Source organism: Erpetoichthys calabaricus, chromosome 11, assembly GCF_900747795.2.
Source record: "Erpetoichthys calabaricus chromosome 11, fErpCal1.3, whole genome shotgun sequence".
NCBI lineage: Eukaryota > Metazoa > Chordata > Cladistia > Polypteriformes > Polypteridae > Erpetoichthys > Erpetoichthys calabaricus.
This window is the reverse complement of record NC_041404.2, coordinates 142,416,805-142,434,707: the sequence shown is the minus strand read 5'-3', so window position 1 is coordinate 142,434,707 and position 17,903 is coordinate 142,416,805. Positions and strand designations below refer to the sequence as shown.

Here is a 17,903-nt window from a genome sequence, read left to right as displayed (position 1 = left end):
TCTACTGGCGGGAGGCGAAACTGAACTTTTCTGATTTTTACTGGCTGACTTGGATAAAATGAAAGACGAGCATTCTCCGTTTTAGCAAGCACGGACGTTTATTTCACAATGCCCTGAAAAAACGTCAAGAGGATTAAAAGTTTGCGGACGGTTGCCTTTTATTTGTTATTTATCTGTTTTTTGCCGCCAGCACTCAGGGATTCCGTGTTTTAACTTTAATACAAGAGCACCGCGGTCAATATTTGTCTAAGGAGTCGTCTCGCGTGGTCTACGTGTTAATAGAAAAGCGAAGCGAAACGAGAACAAGCGCAGACGAGGGAAGATCGAGAGGTTGAGAAGCGATCAAGAGCGCTGAAGAAGGAGAGAGCTCGAGATCTGGACGGAACCAGGTGTGTACGGACGGGCTGGCCATTTGGACTAGCAGGGCTTGATTAGGCCCTAAGCATTTAAAAGATTTTGGCGCCCCCAGATATGCCTAATTCAAAATATAAAGCATAATAAACTATAAAATAAAGTTTAATCATGCGAAATGAAACAAAAGTTACAGTAAGATGGAAAATAATGTTTATTTGTGAATACTTCCACTTGATTTACATTTGAAAAGTTTCCTCTTACTTTTTTCTAATTGTGAAGTCTGATCAGATCTGAAAAAGAATCTTACGTAACATATCTACTTCTATACATAGTGCAGATAAGACATCCAGCTTATTACTATTTTATTATTACTGTATGTATATGTTTATCATTTAATGTGGAAGGCGCTTTTTGCGGACCCTGGTTCAGCTGCACCATTTGCAGTTTTGCACCATATGATATCCAAAGCAGTTGCTTATTTTACTTAATGGTTAATCCAGCCCTGCGCGTAGGACAGGGCGGAAGGAAAAAGGCGATCCGTATAGGGGGAGACGAGGACATCGGGAGAGCCCTGGCAGGCGAGCGCAGAGGGAACGGTCGGGGTCACTGGAAATGGAGCGAGAAGAGAAAACGAGAGATCTAAAGCGGCAGGAATCGGAGTACGTGTTCACATGACAACCACCACAGTGGTTCATAAAACGAGTCAACCAACATCAGAAATGTGATTTTAGATCAGATATGGGAAAAGAGTTTACAAGAAATCAAATGGGATTTTTAGATCAGCAGGTGTGTGAAGAGAAAATGAGCCTTCTAAAAAGGCTTGGATCAAAGTTCTTTTTATGAACAATAGTCACACCAGGGGACATACGAGAAAGTGTGACCCTGTGAACAGATATATGGACAAAATTAATCAAATGAATTAAAAGAGAAATAATACTGTGGAATAATTAACAACATGAAATGTGCAAATAAATAATTAAAAATGTCATGAGATTTATATTTTGGATACTTATTTACATGCTGGTGCAGTGGTAGCACTGCTGCCTCATAGTACAAAGAGCAGAGTCCACGTCTGGAGTCCTCCCCGCGTAGAGTTTGCAAGTTTCCGCTGGGACTGTCTGGCTTTATAATTCCCTGACTGGAAAGGGGCGGGGCCAGCTCTGGGTACAGCAGTTAGTTGCCCTCACTGGGCGGGTTCTCGGAGTGAGTGGCGGACAGAAAGGAGAGACGGTCAGCGTGAGCGCCCCATCTCTCTCAGCGGAGCCAGGAAGGTGATCCCCAGGCACACATGCATGACGCTGCATCTAATGTAAATAACCCTATAATCATCCTAATATTCAAACTAACGAAATATGATGAGTCTTATTTAACAAACTGTAAAAAGCAGCATTTTTCACACCAATACAGTTTGTGGCACAGCAGCTCAGTAGTAGCACTGCTACCTCGCAGGAACAAGACCAGGGTTTGCTCCTGGGCTCTCCCTGTGTGGAGTTTGCATGTTCTCTCCGTGTCTGTGTGGATTTCCTCGAGGTGCTCTGGTTTCCTCTCACTATCTAAAGACATGCAGGTTAGGTGGATTGACAACCTTAGTGTGTGTGAGTTCGCCTTGTCACTATTGTGACCTATACAAACTGGGATAGGCTCCAGCCAACACCTAACTCTGGTTACAAAATAACATGGCATGCTTATTTCTTTATATATTTAACTATTTGACCCTACTCAAATATATAAATTATATATTATAGAATATATATTTTGGACAAAATAAAATAAAGAAATAAATACACAAATAAAAGGCATACAGTACTATGAAATGTGACAACGAATGAGGAAAAAGAGTACGTCAGTGTAAAATAAATAAATAAAAGAAATAAATTGGCCATGGAATATGTTGTTTGGTTGCTTATTTATTTATTTTATTCGTAATATTTCTCCAAATGCAACCTGATATACAGCTTGAATTTGAAACGGATCCTTTCACTCGTTCAGGCTGAGAGGGCGGGCTCTAGTGTGTACTGTTTTTGATTGGTGAATCGCCTGCAGCCCTGAAGTGACAACTGTCACTTTCACTCTCAAAGTCAAGAGGGCCATCTGTGTGGGGCTGACTTGTGCCTCAAGTTATTTAAAGACGCAGCCTGTTGCGAAGAGCATGGGACAAACCTTCAGCAGGACACGGCGAATCCTAAATAAAGCTCGCAGTTGCCTTTTTGATTTTGTCCGGGACCAGGCTTGTATGGCAGCTATTTTAGTCCACTGTGGCTCGACTTGACCTTGTCCTACTATATATTGTAAGTATTTTGCTTCCGTCAGGCCAAAGGAACATTTTTTTTTTGGATTTATATGAAGGACCTGTTGCACTGCTGCACCTGGGTCCTAATTTGGGATCCTCAGGTGGTTTGTCGTGTGGTGGGTACGGCAACGTGCTTTATCAGTGCTTGCTCCCAACCTCCTCCTCCTCCTCCAGAGGATAAAAAAAGTACAGAGCATGGTCAAGACAAGGCATAAGTGCCCTCCCCAGGTGGTGGAAAAGATGACTACATGATCATGGGAGGCAGCACTTAAAGGCGTTACGAGGCTGTAACAGTTTGTCCACCAAATGCTGAAAAGTTGCTGGTGCCCAATGCAGCCCAAAAGGTAACACACAATACTGCCAGTGACCACTAAGAGTGCTAAACGCTGTCTTTTCTTTAGCTTTAGGGGCCAGAGGTAATTTGCCAATACCTTTTGGTCATGTCCAGTGACCTAATTTCTCTCTCAGTTCATCTGAGCAAAGGGTAGGTATCAAAACAAGAAACTCGGTTCAGTCGGAAGAAGTCTTTGCATGAGCTCCAGGTCCCATCAGGCTTTAGTACAAGTACAATGGGGCTTGACCGTAGGCTATTACTTCCTTCAATAACACCCAACTCCAGGATTTTTTTTAACTACCTGCTCGAGTTTGATTCACTCTGCCTCCGTAATCTCTTCTCTCTTATAATGACACCAGGTTCAGTAATGATGGTTCTGTGTAAACAGGTTAAGTTTTGTCCTATTTTAGCACCGAGAACATCATTTGTTTATGCAATAACGTTTTTTTAATTGGGCTGTTTGGTTAGGTGTTAACGTGTTCCCGAAAAATGAGCACTTCTGAACAGAGTGCAAGAGTAGCGGTCCTCCCGGGACTGTTACCTGCTCTTAAGAAAATTTATATGATAAATAAATAAAGGTCTCCGATGAGGTTGCTTTACCACGTAATTGACACATCTGCAGTGTTTTTTGGGGGGGATTTTGGGCTAGCAGCCATAACACCTGCACTTCAGAACAGGTAATCCACTTGGATAGGAGACCAACCAGGAGAAGCTTGGGTTGCTGCTGGAAGAGGTGTTGGTGAGATCAGCAAGGGGCACTTACCCCTGTGGTCTGTATTTGGATCCTAATGCCACAGTGCTGAAAAAAATGGTGAGACATAAAACCGAGGTCCTGACTCTCTGTGGTCATAAAAGATCTCTGGGCATGTTTTAAAAAGAGTAGGGTGTATTCGATGTCCTGGCTAATTTGCTCATTATGGTCTCGTCCCTTCTGGCCTCCTACTCATCCCCTGTCTCAAATTGTCTTGCTATTTCTCTCACCCCTGTCATGCACGCGTGCCAAAGGGTCACCCTTTGGGTTCGCCTGTAGTAAGTAGGACCACCCCAGGATGAGAGGGGGCACTGGCGTTAACAGACTGCTCCACTTCTTCCCTTACAGCCTGGAGAAACCGCCCCTTTAGGGCACCAAACCAAAATAAGCCCCGCCCCTTCCAGTCCTCAGCCTATAAAAGCAGAGCGAACGCAGAGGATGGAGTCTCACTTTGGCTTTCTTATTGGCAGAAGCCGAAATTCCTTGCTGAGTGTCCTGATGAGAGGACTGTTGTCTCTTTAAAAACGGCACAGTGAAGTGCTTACTTTTTGTTACCTTCTGCTTTTTCCTTGTTGCCCAACTGGCACCCAAGTATCTTTTCTTGTCCAGTAGATAGATAGATAGATAGATAGATAGATAGATAGATAGATAGATAGATAGATAGATAGATACTTTATTAATCCCAAGGGGAAATTCCCATACTCCAGCAGCAGCATACTGATACAAAAAACAATATTAAATTAAAGAGTAATAAAAATGCAGGTAAAAACAGACAATAACTTTGTATAATGTTAATGTTTACCCCCCCGGGTGGAATTGAAGAGTCACATAGTGTGATGGAGGAACGATCTCCTCAGTCTGTCAGTGGAGCAGGACGGTGACAGCAGTCTGTCGCTGAAGCTGCGCCTCTGTCTGGAGATGATCCTGTTTAGTGGATGCAGTGGATTCTCCATAATTGACAGGAGTCTGCTCAGCGCCCGTCGCTCTGCCACAGATGTCAAACTGTCCAGCTCCGTGCCTACAATAAAGCCTGCTTTCCTCACCAGTTTGTCCAGGCATGAGGCGTCCTTCTTCTTAATGCTGCCTCCCCAGCACACCACGGCGTAGAAGAGGGCGCTCTCCACAACCGTCTGATAGAACATCTGCAGCATCTTATTGAAGATATTGAAGGACGCCAGCCTTCTAAGTAAACGTCATTTCATTCTGCTACAGCCCTTCACTATCTAATAGTTAACATGTGGTGAGTGAACTGGCACAACGGTGTAAATAAAGGCTGAACTCGATCGTTACAATTATCGTAACATTACCCCTTATAAATAAAGCCGATACCCTAATTGACTTAGCATGGGAAAATGTATGGTCACATGACACGTGATGGCCTCAAGTCTGCAGTATAAACGGATCCATTGAACAACCCTGCAGACAGTTGGACATTCTGGTGTATTTAATGGAGGACAATCAGGGTCACGTATGATAAAACAACATCCATCCATAGATCACCCAGAGTGGGAAGAGAAAATGAGAGATGACACTTCAAGTGTATGTATGAGACGACTCTTTCCATTTATACACTTTGAAAGGTCATATTTACTCTAAAAGAGTCCACTGAGTCCCTGGTGATTTTGTTGTTCTAATATACGTCAAAGTTATATACTGTACATATGTATTTGTCTATGTTGGGGTTTTTATACATTGTGACCTGTAGGGGGTGCACCTCCACCCCAAACACACAGATAAAACCAAACCACACAAGAGAGGGTTCAAGGCAAGACGTTTTTATTGAAACAAAATACCTTCTACAGGTTTTTAATAGCTGATAAATCCATCACAATTCCGGTTCTTTCCCTTCCTTTCCTTGTCCACCTCCCCCCGACCCAGGGGAAACATCTCTGTAATAAAGGTTCCCACTAACAGCAGCTCCCCCTAGTGGCACCTGACAACCCGATCAGGGCTGCCCAACAAAACTACAACTCCCATGCAGCCATGAGGGTGTCCAGACGGGAGCGACACTGCCACTCTGGGGGAACACAAAGCCTCGAGAGGCACTCCACCACTTTCCTTCCTTCATAGGTACCACTAACCAATCTAGTCGGGTTGCCCATCCATCCGAGTCCTTCTTTTATTATGGCTTCCTGCTGGGTAGGGAACCACTGTGGCCAGGGTGCCCTTCAACCCGTGTCTTCTATGACAACATACAGATGTCATTTCTACCATTAGTTTCATGTTTTGTTCTGAATTGGAAATTTTTATTTATTTATTTTTGGCATGATGTTTTTTTTGTTTTTTATTTGGTGACCGTGGACACCACAGTGATGTAAATACGGCAGCAAATATGGCATCGTTGCTCCTGTCACAGTGGATACAACAACTCCAGTGATGCTCTTTCTTGTGTGTTATCAGGTGGCGGCGACATGGCTGTTTCTCCAGTAATCCTCGGCCCCAGTGAGGTCTCCGCTCTTCTGCGAAGTGAGGACCTGATCCCTCGCCTAGAGGAGGCACTTGTGAGGTTTTCCGCAGGGAGCATAACTCAACCTCTGAGGACCATCATCCCGCTGGAAAAGCACAATGGGTAAGGTTTGTTGATTGTTCATGGACTCTGATTCATTACTTTGAGCCCACTCGTCGCTTTATATCCTGCGTAAATCCTCAAATTATTATTAAGTTACCTTGAAACAGCTCTCAATACTGTACACTGTGGTTTCTCCAAGAAATTAATGGCACAACTATTTGCCCCTGAACCAAGGGTCACAAGAGTAGCTGGGCAGTTGACGCAAATCTGGAAACCACATCTTGAGTCACCATGGTGTGATCTGGAGACAGAAATATGGAGAAAAGGGGTTGAGGTCTCCAAAAGACAATAAAACAGGCCAAGACCTTCACTGGTCCAGCCAAGAACAAGGGCTGCAAGTCCCCAAACTGCTCCCTTCAGGCTGCGGCCTACACAGGCCTAAAAATATGAAGTTTGCTTTTCATGTTCAAAAATATAAGTTTACAAAAATATCCTTTGCTCCATTTTCGCAAAATACTTTGCATATCTGACAATTGGAAATACAAATAAATATGATTGGATTTTTAAAATGTACTAAAGAATTTTTTAATAGTTTTTATTCATGTTCAAAGCAGACAGGAATTTTATTGCCCATTATAGGCAATTTGTCATCCCTCATTTCTCAATGCTAACCGATAATTTTTACCTGAACGTGGGTGAAAAGTTCCTGCACAAATAATGTTTACGCCAAATCCCACACCAAATCCCCATGCACCCTCATTCACCCAAATTCTATATGATATGAGAATGTGCATTGAGATTTAGAATTTTATAAAATAGCAGAATAATAATATCTCTTATTAAACTACGATTAAAAACTTCCTTAAGTTGGAGTCAGAATCTGTGTTTTCATGAAAGGCACTTTGGCCTCCTAAAGTTCTTTTTTATTGGTGGTCAGGTAAAAAGGACAAATTTGGTATCTTTCAAGTCTTAAGTTAATATGGAAAGATATACATTTGCCAGGCTCAAAAGTTAAATGTTTTCTAAAAAAATGTAAAAAATATTGCGTCCACACTGTCACTTTAAATTGGAGGCAATGGGGCACATAGCAACACTAGAAAAATAAAGCCTAAAAACTTGCCGAATACGTCCTCTTTTAGGTTTCGATAAATGGAAACACGTCTTCCATGTTTCCGACATATGTTTGTGACAACAAAAAGGATTTGGAAATAATCATTTTATAGCATATTCCCGGTACTATTTTTCTTGTGGTAAGGATACACTTATCTCGTAAATACAGAAGTAAATCAAACAAACCAAACGTGTGGCATGAAACATTTACTGTGATTCGGTCTTTCAAGATGAAACCACTCTTGCTGCTTGATATATTGTTCAGGTTATTTAATTCAGTGTTTCTCAACTGTTACTGTCCCACAATAATGTAATAATGTGTGCAATAATGACCCACAAGCCTGACCCTCTTCATGAAACATACTCAAATGTAAGATGTTTTGGAGGAGCAGGAGTACCACCTTGGTGAAGCAAGCAAGATTGTAAGAAACGCTGAACTCCTGGTACTCTAATAACTTGGGAATGAAGGCCAATAATTCCTCATGGGAGCTGAGACCCTAGGATTTTTCTAGATGCATACGGTAGAGGAGTTGGAGACTGCGTTACTCTGATGGCAGATTTTGCCTTTCTTTTTAGATTCTTTCTAGCCATGCCTGCCTACAGCCCCCATGACGATGTACTAGCAACAAAACTTCTGACCTTCTATCAACGAGAGCCATCATCAAGCCATCCAAACCACATGTCCAGCATACTCCTCTTTGATCCAGCATGTGGCTCCCTACAAGCTGTAAGTGTCAAGAATTATAAAACTCTCCCCAAAAAAAATTTTATGTGAACCAATAACACGATTTTTGTCGTGGTAATGACCACAGTGAAAGGCACTAGATAGACAGATAACTAGATAGACGAGAAAGGCACTGTATGATAGATAGATAGATAGATAGATAGATAGATAGGAAAGGCACTATATAATAGATAGATATGCAAGTTTCTCCTGCCTTGTGTTGTCCCAACTTAATGAGGAGACGAGCTTCACTTACTGGCACTCCTGGTGTGGGTGAGCTGCCATAAGCATAACCTCTTGAAATGCTTTCATGTATCCCATGGGTACACCCGAATATCAGATAGGGTTAGTATTTAAGGTACTGAAAATTATTTTGCACTGTTTCCAATGTCTTTTTTTTTGTCTAAGACTTCTCCATTTTTTCAGTCCATCGTTAGGATATGGCTTCAGGCTGCCACGGGTGTGGCCTAAGTGGTGATGAATTCGGACATCATTTATGCGACAGATAGATAGATAGATAGATAGACAGATAGATAGATAGATAGATAGATAGATAGATAGATAGATAGATAGATAGATAGATAGATAGATAGATAGATAGATAGATGTGAAAGGCACTATATAATAGAGAGGCAGATGTGAAAAGCACTATAATAATAATAATAATAATAATTTGATTTCTCCATTCCTCAGAGTCTCTTACATTCTCAGATGTTATAGACATACGGTAGTTTTGACATAACAAGAGGTTATAGAAATGGTGGGAGAGGCTTTTACTTCTGGAAACCCTAAAAATGGCTGGTTGAATAATAACGTGTTACATTTTCTGCCAGGTCCTGGATGGTAACGTGATAACAGTTAGAAGAACGGCAGCAGTTTCTGCCATTGCCACAAAGGTAGGAAAAATTCATTTGTCCTGTAGGGGGCTGCAATGTTCATTTATAGATGACAGAGTGGTGGGAGCAGGCAGGTGGGGTGGGTTGTAAAATGTGCATGGTGTCCCAATCCTCACTCCACAGTGAGGTGATGGTGCAACTTTTCTTAACTCCAGGAATTTGTTGGCAATGCAGCACACGGTGTACAGGATTTGCAACTTTTGCAACCTGTGCTTTTTTTGTGTCATGAACTAGGAGTCCCAAGCACTAAAGAGTTCCAAAGCACTTCCAATAATGCTCACTAGAGGGGGATATCACCATCAAACCCTGGCTAGTAAATCATTTCTAGATTTCTTACCATAGCACTAACTGCACTAACACCTCCACCAATTTCATGTTCTTTCTAGTTTATTGTACGAATGTTTGACTTGTCCTTACCGACATTGCGGCCCATTTCAGCGAGCGACATACCAATTTTCTAAAGATCTAAGATTTCTGTTTTCTCATCGAGAGATTGCACTTCACACTCCCACTTAGCCTTTGAGCTCGCACTAATTAAGCCCCTGCATTTTTACACACCAGACTGGCAATCCAATAAGGCAATCCAACTTGACCAAAGAGGAAGTAAAAATTGCAACAAGGTTTCTGTAGTTGAAACAGTGGAAGGATCATCACTGAGCCTTGAGGGGTGGGCCTTCTTCCTCCGCTGGTCCTCCTCCTGTGCCAGCATCCCACAGAATATGCCTACACGTCGCTTTATTCACATGAATTCACTGTACTGTCCATCACGGCTAATTCAAGGTGTACCTTTTTTGGAGCATTTTGGAAATTTTTTTTTGAATATTTTCGACCCATGGTCAGTTGAATTCGTGAAGTGAAGAATCTGCGAATACAGAGGGCTGATTGAATATTTATTATTTCAATTTAATTTTACTTTTTCTAAAAATGATATCGATAAGCATTATAAAGTGGAATGCATATTAATGTATTCAAGAATTTCAATTAAATGCGGTTAATTCCAGTTTTGAAGTTAGTAATCCACCTGACATAGATGAGTAACTCAGCTCATAAATAATCATTTCCTCAAAATTGCACTAAACCTCCTTCAAAAATCAGAATCCCTCAGTATGAAAACCCCAGAAAAAACATTTAAATTGCCAGGATCCATTCCAGATAAGGCACAAAAAATGGAAATCACAGTACAGATGAAGAAACATCTCGGCAAGTTGCTTCTTGGAGTCAGCGTTCCTTTTGAAACGCTTTTGCCTCTTAATGCCATTTAAGGCTTTATGTGGACCAACAAGGCCAGACAGCACCACTGGATTCCACCGCACCAGAGCACTGTATGAAGTGAAGGTGGAACGTTTGTTTGGCTGACTCACACCATCCTCACCCCGTCGTCCCACTCAGGCCTTTTGGATTCTGACCTGCGTAACTCTCTCTCTCTCTTTTTTTAATTTTCTTCTCTTTGTCTTTTCTCCAAGTTTCTGAAGCCACCCCAAGCAGACATTCTGTGCATCCTCGGGTCTGGACAGCAAGCAGTCGGCCACTATGAGGTCTTCATGGAGATGTTTTCGTTTAAAGAGGTGAGTGGACCCTGTGAGACCTGGCATGACTATTGGGGGGTGGGGGTCGCATTCTAAACTTGAATTGAATTGGCCATGTAATGGACTTTGATGTTGTGGAACCCACAGAAGCCATCCAGACTCATTGGTGACCATGACCAAAAATGGGAAGAGAGAACCACAGGGAAGGAGCATAATGCGGAAATTATATTCAGCCCAAAATTGAACAAAGCAATGGATCTTCTAGAATTGGAGAAGCTGCAATCTCCTAAATCTTAAATCTTCTTATGATCTCTGGCTCTTTGATCAAGCACCTTCCCTTCCAAAATAAGGTGGTTTGGGAGGCAGACTCCATTTACACCCAATCCAGGGGAACATATCCAGCGTCCATAATAAGAGTGTCCAGAAGCCATAATATTTGATTGCTTGTCTGATGGCTCTCCTTCTCACATTGAGACCATAGTACCAACGATCTACAGTAGATGTCCATACCATTCCAATAAGCGTATTAGCTCCATGCCAGTCCCACAGTGGGGTTCCCTTACTTATCATTTCTAAGGTCCGCTCACACTGACTCTCAACAACCTTCTATTATCGGTGGGTCCTGATCACCTTTTAGCCATTCTATGTCCTTCCTACAACTGGTGTTTGCTTGTTTGTTGAACAACCAGTGGCATAAATAAGAATGAGAAGGTATGACAGTCTTGAAGAGCAATGGTTTGGCTCATATGTCCAATAAGCAATATCTTGTAGTTGAATGGGATAAAACATAAAAAGGCACTTCTCTCTGGATGAGTAGGGGACCCCCATGGCCAGTCTTCTCTTGCAAGGTCTGTCCCTTCTGTTCCAGTGCCAGTGTGGTCCAGAAAAAAATGATAAACGAGTCCTAGGGAGGGAGGGAGCCTTATCCACGCCTGACTCCAGTTTACAGGACAGCTTAAGACTGGCCATTACCTGGGGATGCGTGTCGATGGAGGCCTCCCTGAAATGGCTATCATCACTTTCATCTCTTGCTTCTCACCTCAGGTCAGGGTCTGGAGCAGGACCAAGACAAACACAGAGAAGTTTGCAAGGACCGTCAGAGGGCCTGTCCGTGTGTGTGACTCAGTGAAGGAGGCGGTCCAAGGAGCTGATGTTATCGTCACTGTCACCAGATCGATGGAGCCTGTGCTGTTCGGTGAATGGGTGAAGCCAGGGGCGCACATCAATGGTACGCAGACACGGCTCGTCTTTTCTGTAGTCTTGATCCTCCTTGAAGGGCCTGTCTGGTTTCTTGGCGGTCACCAGGACTACTTTCTCTTATTTTTTATTATTTCAGGTCTTGTTTCTCTTTGGTTAATTGTGCGTTTTTTTTGTCTGGCTGCTCATCAGTCCTCTTCCTTGATCTTTTTTTCCTCTGTTCTCTCATGGGTTCCTTGCTACTCCTTCTATTTTCTCATTGGTGCTGTCTTGTTTAAGCCAGCGTTCCTCCCCAGCTTGTTTCAATTCCTTTTTTATGTCCCTTTTGTTCATTTTTGATGTTTCAGTTTCTTTTGTTAATGTAAATATGATTGTGTATTATTTGTCTTATATATATATCAATATTATTATTTTTTTGTGATTATTTAGTTTTTATTGTGTATATTTTAGTTCTGTCATGTTCCTTGTATTTTTGTGGGTGGTTTCCCAAGAGATGGGGCCACCGGTTACATCTCAGTGAGGGTTCCTTCCCTGGCTGGGGTTCCAAGTCATGTTTTATGTCTCTTTTGTTCATTCTTGATTCTTTAATTTATGTTGATTATTTGCATCACTCTTAATTTTTGATTTTAGCCTATGTATTTAAGTCCTCACAGGTGGCGCAGTGGTAGTGCTGCTGCTTTGCAGTAAGGAGACTGTGGAAGATTGTGGGTTCGCTTCCCGGTTCCTCCCTGTGTGGATAGCACTTTGAGTACTGAGAAAAGCGCTATATAAATGTAATGAATTATTATTATTAAGTTTCATTTGTTATGTTCAACGAGTTTTGTGGGAAGTCCCCCAAGAGACATGGCCACTAGCCAATCACTACCAGGAACCGCCCAAATTTCTATACATCTGGAGGGTCTTCAACAGTAACTGGCGGTTCATTTCAAATGTGCCTAGGAGTGCTGAGTTCTTGTGTTTTTTGTGAAATTAACGTGCCTAGTGAAAAAATATTAATTTATAATACAAAAAGCAAATAATAAAATACTTAAAATTTCCATAAACAAAACTAAATAAAATTTCAGAAAATGAAGAAAAAAGACCAAAAAAAGGAACTGAAATATAAGCCAGGGGAGGAGTGCTGACTGAAACATGATAGGTCCGTATGTGGCTCTTTGTTCTCTTACTGGTTCATTGCTATTCCCTATGTTCTCCCATTGGTCTCTTTGTGTCTCTCTGCTCTCTCATTGGTTCCTTGCTGCTCCCTCTGTTCTTTCATTGGTTCATTGCTACTCACTCTGTTCTCTCATTGGTCTCTTTGTGGCTGTCCATTCTCTCATTGGTTCCTTGCAGCTCTCTATTCTTTCATTGGTTGCTTGCTGCTCCCTCTGTTCTCTCATTGGTCTCTTTGTGTCTCTCTACTCTCTCATTGGTTCCTTGCAGCTCTCCATTCTCTCATTGGTTGCTTGCTGCTCCCTCTGTTCTCTCATTGGTCTCTTTGTGTCTCTCTACTCTCTCATTGATTCCTTGCCACTCTCTCTGTTCCCTCATTGGTCTCTTTGTGTCTCTCTGCTCTCTCGTTTGTCCTTTATTGTTCTCTGTCCCAGTTTTCATGCTCTTTTCTTTTCTTTCAGGATTTTCTCAGATTACCTTTTAGATTTCTCTGGCCTCTGTTGCTTTCTTATCTCATGGTGGCTGTCCCAACTATGTGCTGAAGCACCACTTCACTGGGGTATAACATAATTAAGATGGGGTCTGCACCTCAAACTACTAACTTCCTATCTGTAAAATTATAAAATTACTTCCCCCTAAGATTCCTGTCCATCAGATTGGCTATCTTCTTTATTGTAGATCAACATCACATTGTAGGGCACAGCTGAGGGACCCCAATTTTTACTTTTGCTCCCCATGTCTCTCAGCAGTGGGAGCGTGCCGTCCAGACTGGAGAGAAATGGACGACGAGCTGATGAAGAAAGCTGTGGTGTACGTGGACAGCCGAGAAGCTGCACTGAAGGAGTCCGGTGATGTCATTCTATCTGGGGTAGGCTTGAATGCTCTTGTGTCACACTGTCCCCCAGCACCCATCCCGGCCACTTGCCACCATTTCGACTCAAGTGATGCATTAGCTGTATAACATATGGGCTTTCATGTCAGTTAACTTCACAAGCAGCAAACTACACGTCCTTACGGTAAAAAGGAGTAAGGATATACAAAGAGATGTGCTGTTGCTGATCCACCCGTCCATTACTGGACCTCCTTTAGGCTTGAGGGTTTTTAATCAATTAAGCAATCTTTATTTTTATAGTGCCTTTCACAACAGGCACCATCACAAGAATTATAAGAATGGGCAAATGGTGTGAAGCACGGCAGGCTCAGTTCTTTTTATGGCAAAGGGTGACAGGTGCGAGTACAAGGTGGGAGGACAGGGTGGGAGTTCTTTCATGTGTTATTGTTTTCATGTCTGACCAGTGTGGGGAGACCAAGTCAGGCTCCAGCCCCCTGGTCACGTCTCAAATGGGAAGCCTCATCCTCAGGAGCCTGCTTGCTTTTATAAATGGGTGGGCAGGATTCCAAACCGGGCGGCCTTCCAGCCGAACTACAAAACCTGTTTGTTTCATTTTTGTCTCTCTGTTTACAGGCAGAGATATTCTCTGAGTTGGGGGACGTGGTGAATGGGACGAAACCTGCCCTGTCTGAAAGGACGTCTGTGTTCAAATCCCTGGGTAAGAACAAAGAGCTTTTTCAGAGCCCAGTAATTGGAGCACAAAGATGGCTGCAGTTTTACCTGCCTGCCTCGCGCCCCCTGCTGCCTTCATCTCCTGTCACTCATTTGATGGAAGTACCAGCTTTGTTATTTTCATAATTATAACTAAAACTTCTACATTTCTTGTTCCTTTAGGAATTTTGTCACATATTAATCTTAAGGCTTCCTAGGCTTCTCTTGCGCAGATTGCCTAGAGCACAGTTTTTAAATGAAAATGTAGTCACATGGGCTTAGCCTTATGTTGGTTTCCGTTTACCTCACAAGTCGGATGTCGGAGCTGGGAATGACGTCACTCTTGAGTTGACCTCGTTCCAGTAAAACGTTTGGAAAACCAATATGGAGAACCTCTGTTGTACTTGCTTTTTTGAAACTACCATGCATTACATGATATTTTGCAGATCCAAACACCATAGCAATGTGTCGACAGATAGATGTTGGACAGTAAGTACTGTAATAAACAAGACAGAGAAACATAAAGGTTTGGGATTTTTAGCCCTGTATACTGCAACGAAATTATGTCAATGGTTTCCAAAAACTCAAAAGACACACAAGGATAGGTAGACGGACAGTTTATAGGGTCAGACCGGAAATTAAACAGTGGGATGCTGGGTAAACCGTGGTGGTGGATGGGTGGCTGACATCATCAATTGGGGACCAGAGGGAAGAAAGGAACCCAGAAGTGCTGCGGCTCTTTGAGTCGTCCGGGCGGTATTACGGCGGTGGTGCCTCATTCTTTCTGAGGAGATAAGAAGAGAGAGGTTAGCACACTGCCGTTGTCCCCTGGCACGACTTGTTGCGGTGCATGTCGGGTCCTAAAGCTGCTCCCCATGCGCTCGTGTGTGACAGTACCACGTTTACAACCGATTTAATGAGACACAACTAGACAAAAGTGCTAGGAAACTGTAGAATACTGCAGCTTTCGCTAACATTGGGGCTGTACTCCACCATTTTGGATTGATGTCATGATTTGAATTTGGACAAACATGGACTTGACAGACCAGGCTGAGGTTTCCAAGCAGGAAATCCAACATGTGGGGTGCAAATTCCAACTTCCCAGTTCAAGTGGAATGCAGCATTAGACTACCCTGGTGCACTTCCTTATGTAGCTTATGCCCTCCCACCACCCTATCACAGTAGACCAGTGGTTCTCAAACTGTGGGGTGGGCCCCCCTAGGGGGGTGTGAAGATGTGAAACAAAGAAAACAAGAATCGAAAATATGAAAAATACATCTATTGAAACCAAAACAAATTAACTTAAACTACACTCTGATACTAGAAAAATAAATATAGAGTTAGGTCAATGTCGATAAAAGTTAAGTAGGTATAATAAAATATGCATCTATGATATATCATTAATTATTAAAGAACAAACTGGTATTAGTGGGCTCCTTTCAAAAAAACATCAGGGGGCGCGATTAAAACTGTTATGAAAAGCTCGGGTCGCAAATACGTAAAGGTTGAGAAACGCTGCATTAGAAGGACCTTCAGCAGCAGCAGCTCACCCTCACCCTTAACCCTATGGGTCCTCCGTCAACTTTTCTTTCTTTTTTTTTTTTTTTACATCTCAAGACTTTCTCAGTTACCTTGGATGACTCCACTAGCTGCTGCTTGTTTTGAGCTTCCATTATTCTAAGCTGCATGGCATCACAGTGCCAGTGTCAGTTTCTGCCTATTTTTTTCACCACCGTTTTTTTTTCTATCATATTTTTTTTAGGTATGGGAATCCAGGATGCTGTGTCTGCCAAGCTGGTGTTTGACCACTGGAAAGCTCGTCCCTGAACAAGTCCAGCTCTCATCTGGTCCTTAGTCCAATGAAGGCTGGTGATGATGCGCAGATTAGATTGGAACACAAAAGCTTCATTTTTTTTGCAACTCCAAGCAACTCTGAGAACTATGACTATCACGTGCATTAGAGAATGATTTATGCACCATAAAACTTTACTGTGATTAAATCACAAGGCGTTCACTTCCACAAGCTGGCTCACATTGAGGCAATGCCAGGAATACGGGCCTTTAAATGTTTAGAAGGAAATTTGTGTCCTGGACGGAATACTACTTGAGTGATTAAAGAGCACACGCACACACTAAAATGTCCAAGTTTGGCCTTTTGTTTTGTCTCCTATGCAAGTTTCTCCTGCCTGGCGTCATCCCAGCTCAATGAGGAGAGGAGCTTCACTCACTGGCACTCCTGGTGTGGGTGAGCTGCCATGAGTGGAACTTCTTGAGATGTCTTCATGGACCACAGGCTTGTCATGAAATGATTATGTTTTGAATATTTCACACAGTTTTTGTCATGTGGACAAAACAATCAAAAATTGTTTTTCACCATTTCCAATGCCATTTTTTTTGTCTGAGACTTGACTACTTTTTGACTCCATCGTTAGGATACGGCTTTAGGCTGCCATGGGTGTGGCCTCAGAGGTGGTGACTTTTGACATCATCTATGTGATAGATAGATAGATAGATAGATAGATAGATAGATAGATAGATAGATAGATAGATAGATAGATAGATAGATAGATAGATAGATAGCATGATGGATGGCTGGGGATTATGCCCTACTGGGAGACCTGGAGGAGTAGAGAACCAGGAGAAGGGCAATTTATAACCCAGGTTAGGTGCATTGGCGATTCTAAATTGTCCTTGTATGTGCTTGGTGTGTGTGTGTGTGTGTGTGCACCCTGCGGTAGGCTGCTGCCCTGCCCGGGGTTTGTTTCCTGCCTTGTGCCCTGTGTTGGCTGGGATTGGCTCCAGCAGACCCCTGTGACCCTGTAGTTAGGATATAGCGGGTTGGATAATGGATGGATGGATGGACATGAGAGGGCAGCCCCCCTGGGTTGCACTGGGGCCATGGGCTTAGGGCTTAGAAGTTCGAAGTTGTTGGGGTCCATGGCCACCGGAAACAAGATCTGCAGCACTTCTGCCACACTCGGAAATGCTGCCGGAGGTTAATCGGGAAGCACCTCACTATAAAAGGGGCCGCCTCACTCCAGTCAGGGAGCAGGAGTCAGGCTGGCAGAGGACGGAGCTTGTGAAAGAGGAGTGGAGGTGGCAGTGAAGTAAAAGAGAAGCGGAGAAGGACTGAGCCTTGTGAGTGTATTGTGGGGGTGTTGTGTTGAAAAGAAGGAGCAGAACATAATAAACGTGTGTGTTGTGGACATTCTGAGTCCATATGTGTTCCAGGCATCTTTCCACGATAGATAGATAGATAGATAGATAGATAGATAGATAGATAGATAGATAGATAGATAGATAGATAGATAGATAGATGTGAAAGGCGCTATATAATAGATAGATAGATAGATGTGAAAGGCACTATATAATAGATAGATCAATCGATCGAGATCGATCGATCGTCCGTCCTATCTATCTATCTATCTATCTATCTATCTATCTATCTATCTATCTATCTATCTATCTATCTATCTAACGAACTAACTTTATTTGTCCCCAGCAGGAAATTTGAGTT

At 42.7% G+C, this 17,903-nt stretch overlaps 1 protein-coding gene across 2 annotated transcripts; it reads left to right on the top strand.

Annotated features, from left to right (window-relative positions):
* Window positions 1-26: 26 nt before the first annotated feature.
* Window positions 27-16,524, top strand: crym (crystallin, mu). Of its 2 annotated transcripts, XM_028814176.2 has the most exons (9): window positions 27-389; window positions 6,130-6,298; window positions 7,925-8,075; window positions 8,906-8,968; window positions 10,432-10,533; window positions 11,539-11,722; window positions 13,590-13,711; window positions 14,309-14,393; window positions 16,149-16,524. In XM_028814176.2, exons 2-9 carry the CDS (start codon window positions 6,141-6,143, stop codon window positions 16,211-16,213), a joined length of 930 nt encoding a protein of 309 aa, XP_028670009.2. In that variant the 5' UTR covers window positions 27-389; window positions 6,130-6,140; the 3' UTR covers window positions 16,214-16,524. The 2 variants fall into 2 exon arrangements, with proteins under 2 accessions (XP_028670009.2, XP_051789624.1); XM_051933664.1 differs by lacking the exon at window positions 10,432-10,533.
* The last annotated feature ends 1,379 nt before the right edge of the window (window positions 16,525-17,903 follow it).

What these genes read in the sequence shown, in the direction of transcription:
- crym (XM_028814176.2), top strand. Translation starts at nt 6,141, where the DNA reads ATGGCTGTTTCTCCAGTAATCCTCGGCCCCAGTGAGGTCTCCGCTCTT. An exon ending in CATGTGGCTCCCTACAAGCT is followed by an intron (nt 8,076 to 8,905) that starts GTAAGTGTCAAG and finishes ATTTTCTGCCAG; the next exon opens with GTCCTGGATGGTAACGTGAT. An exon ending in GCCAGGGGCGCACATCAATG is followed by an intron (nt 11,723 to 13,589) that starts GTACGCAGACAC and finishes CATGTCTCTCAG; the next exon opens with CAGTGGGAGCGTGCCGTCCA.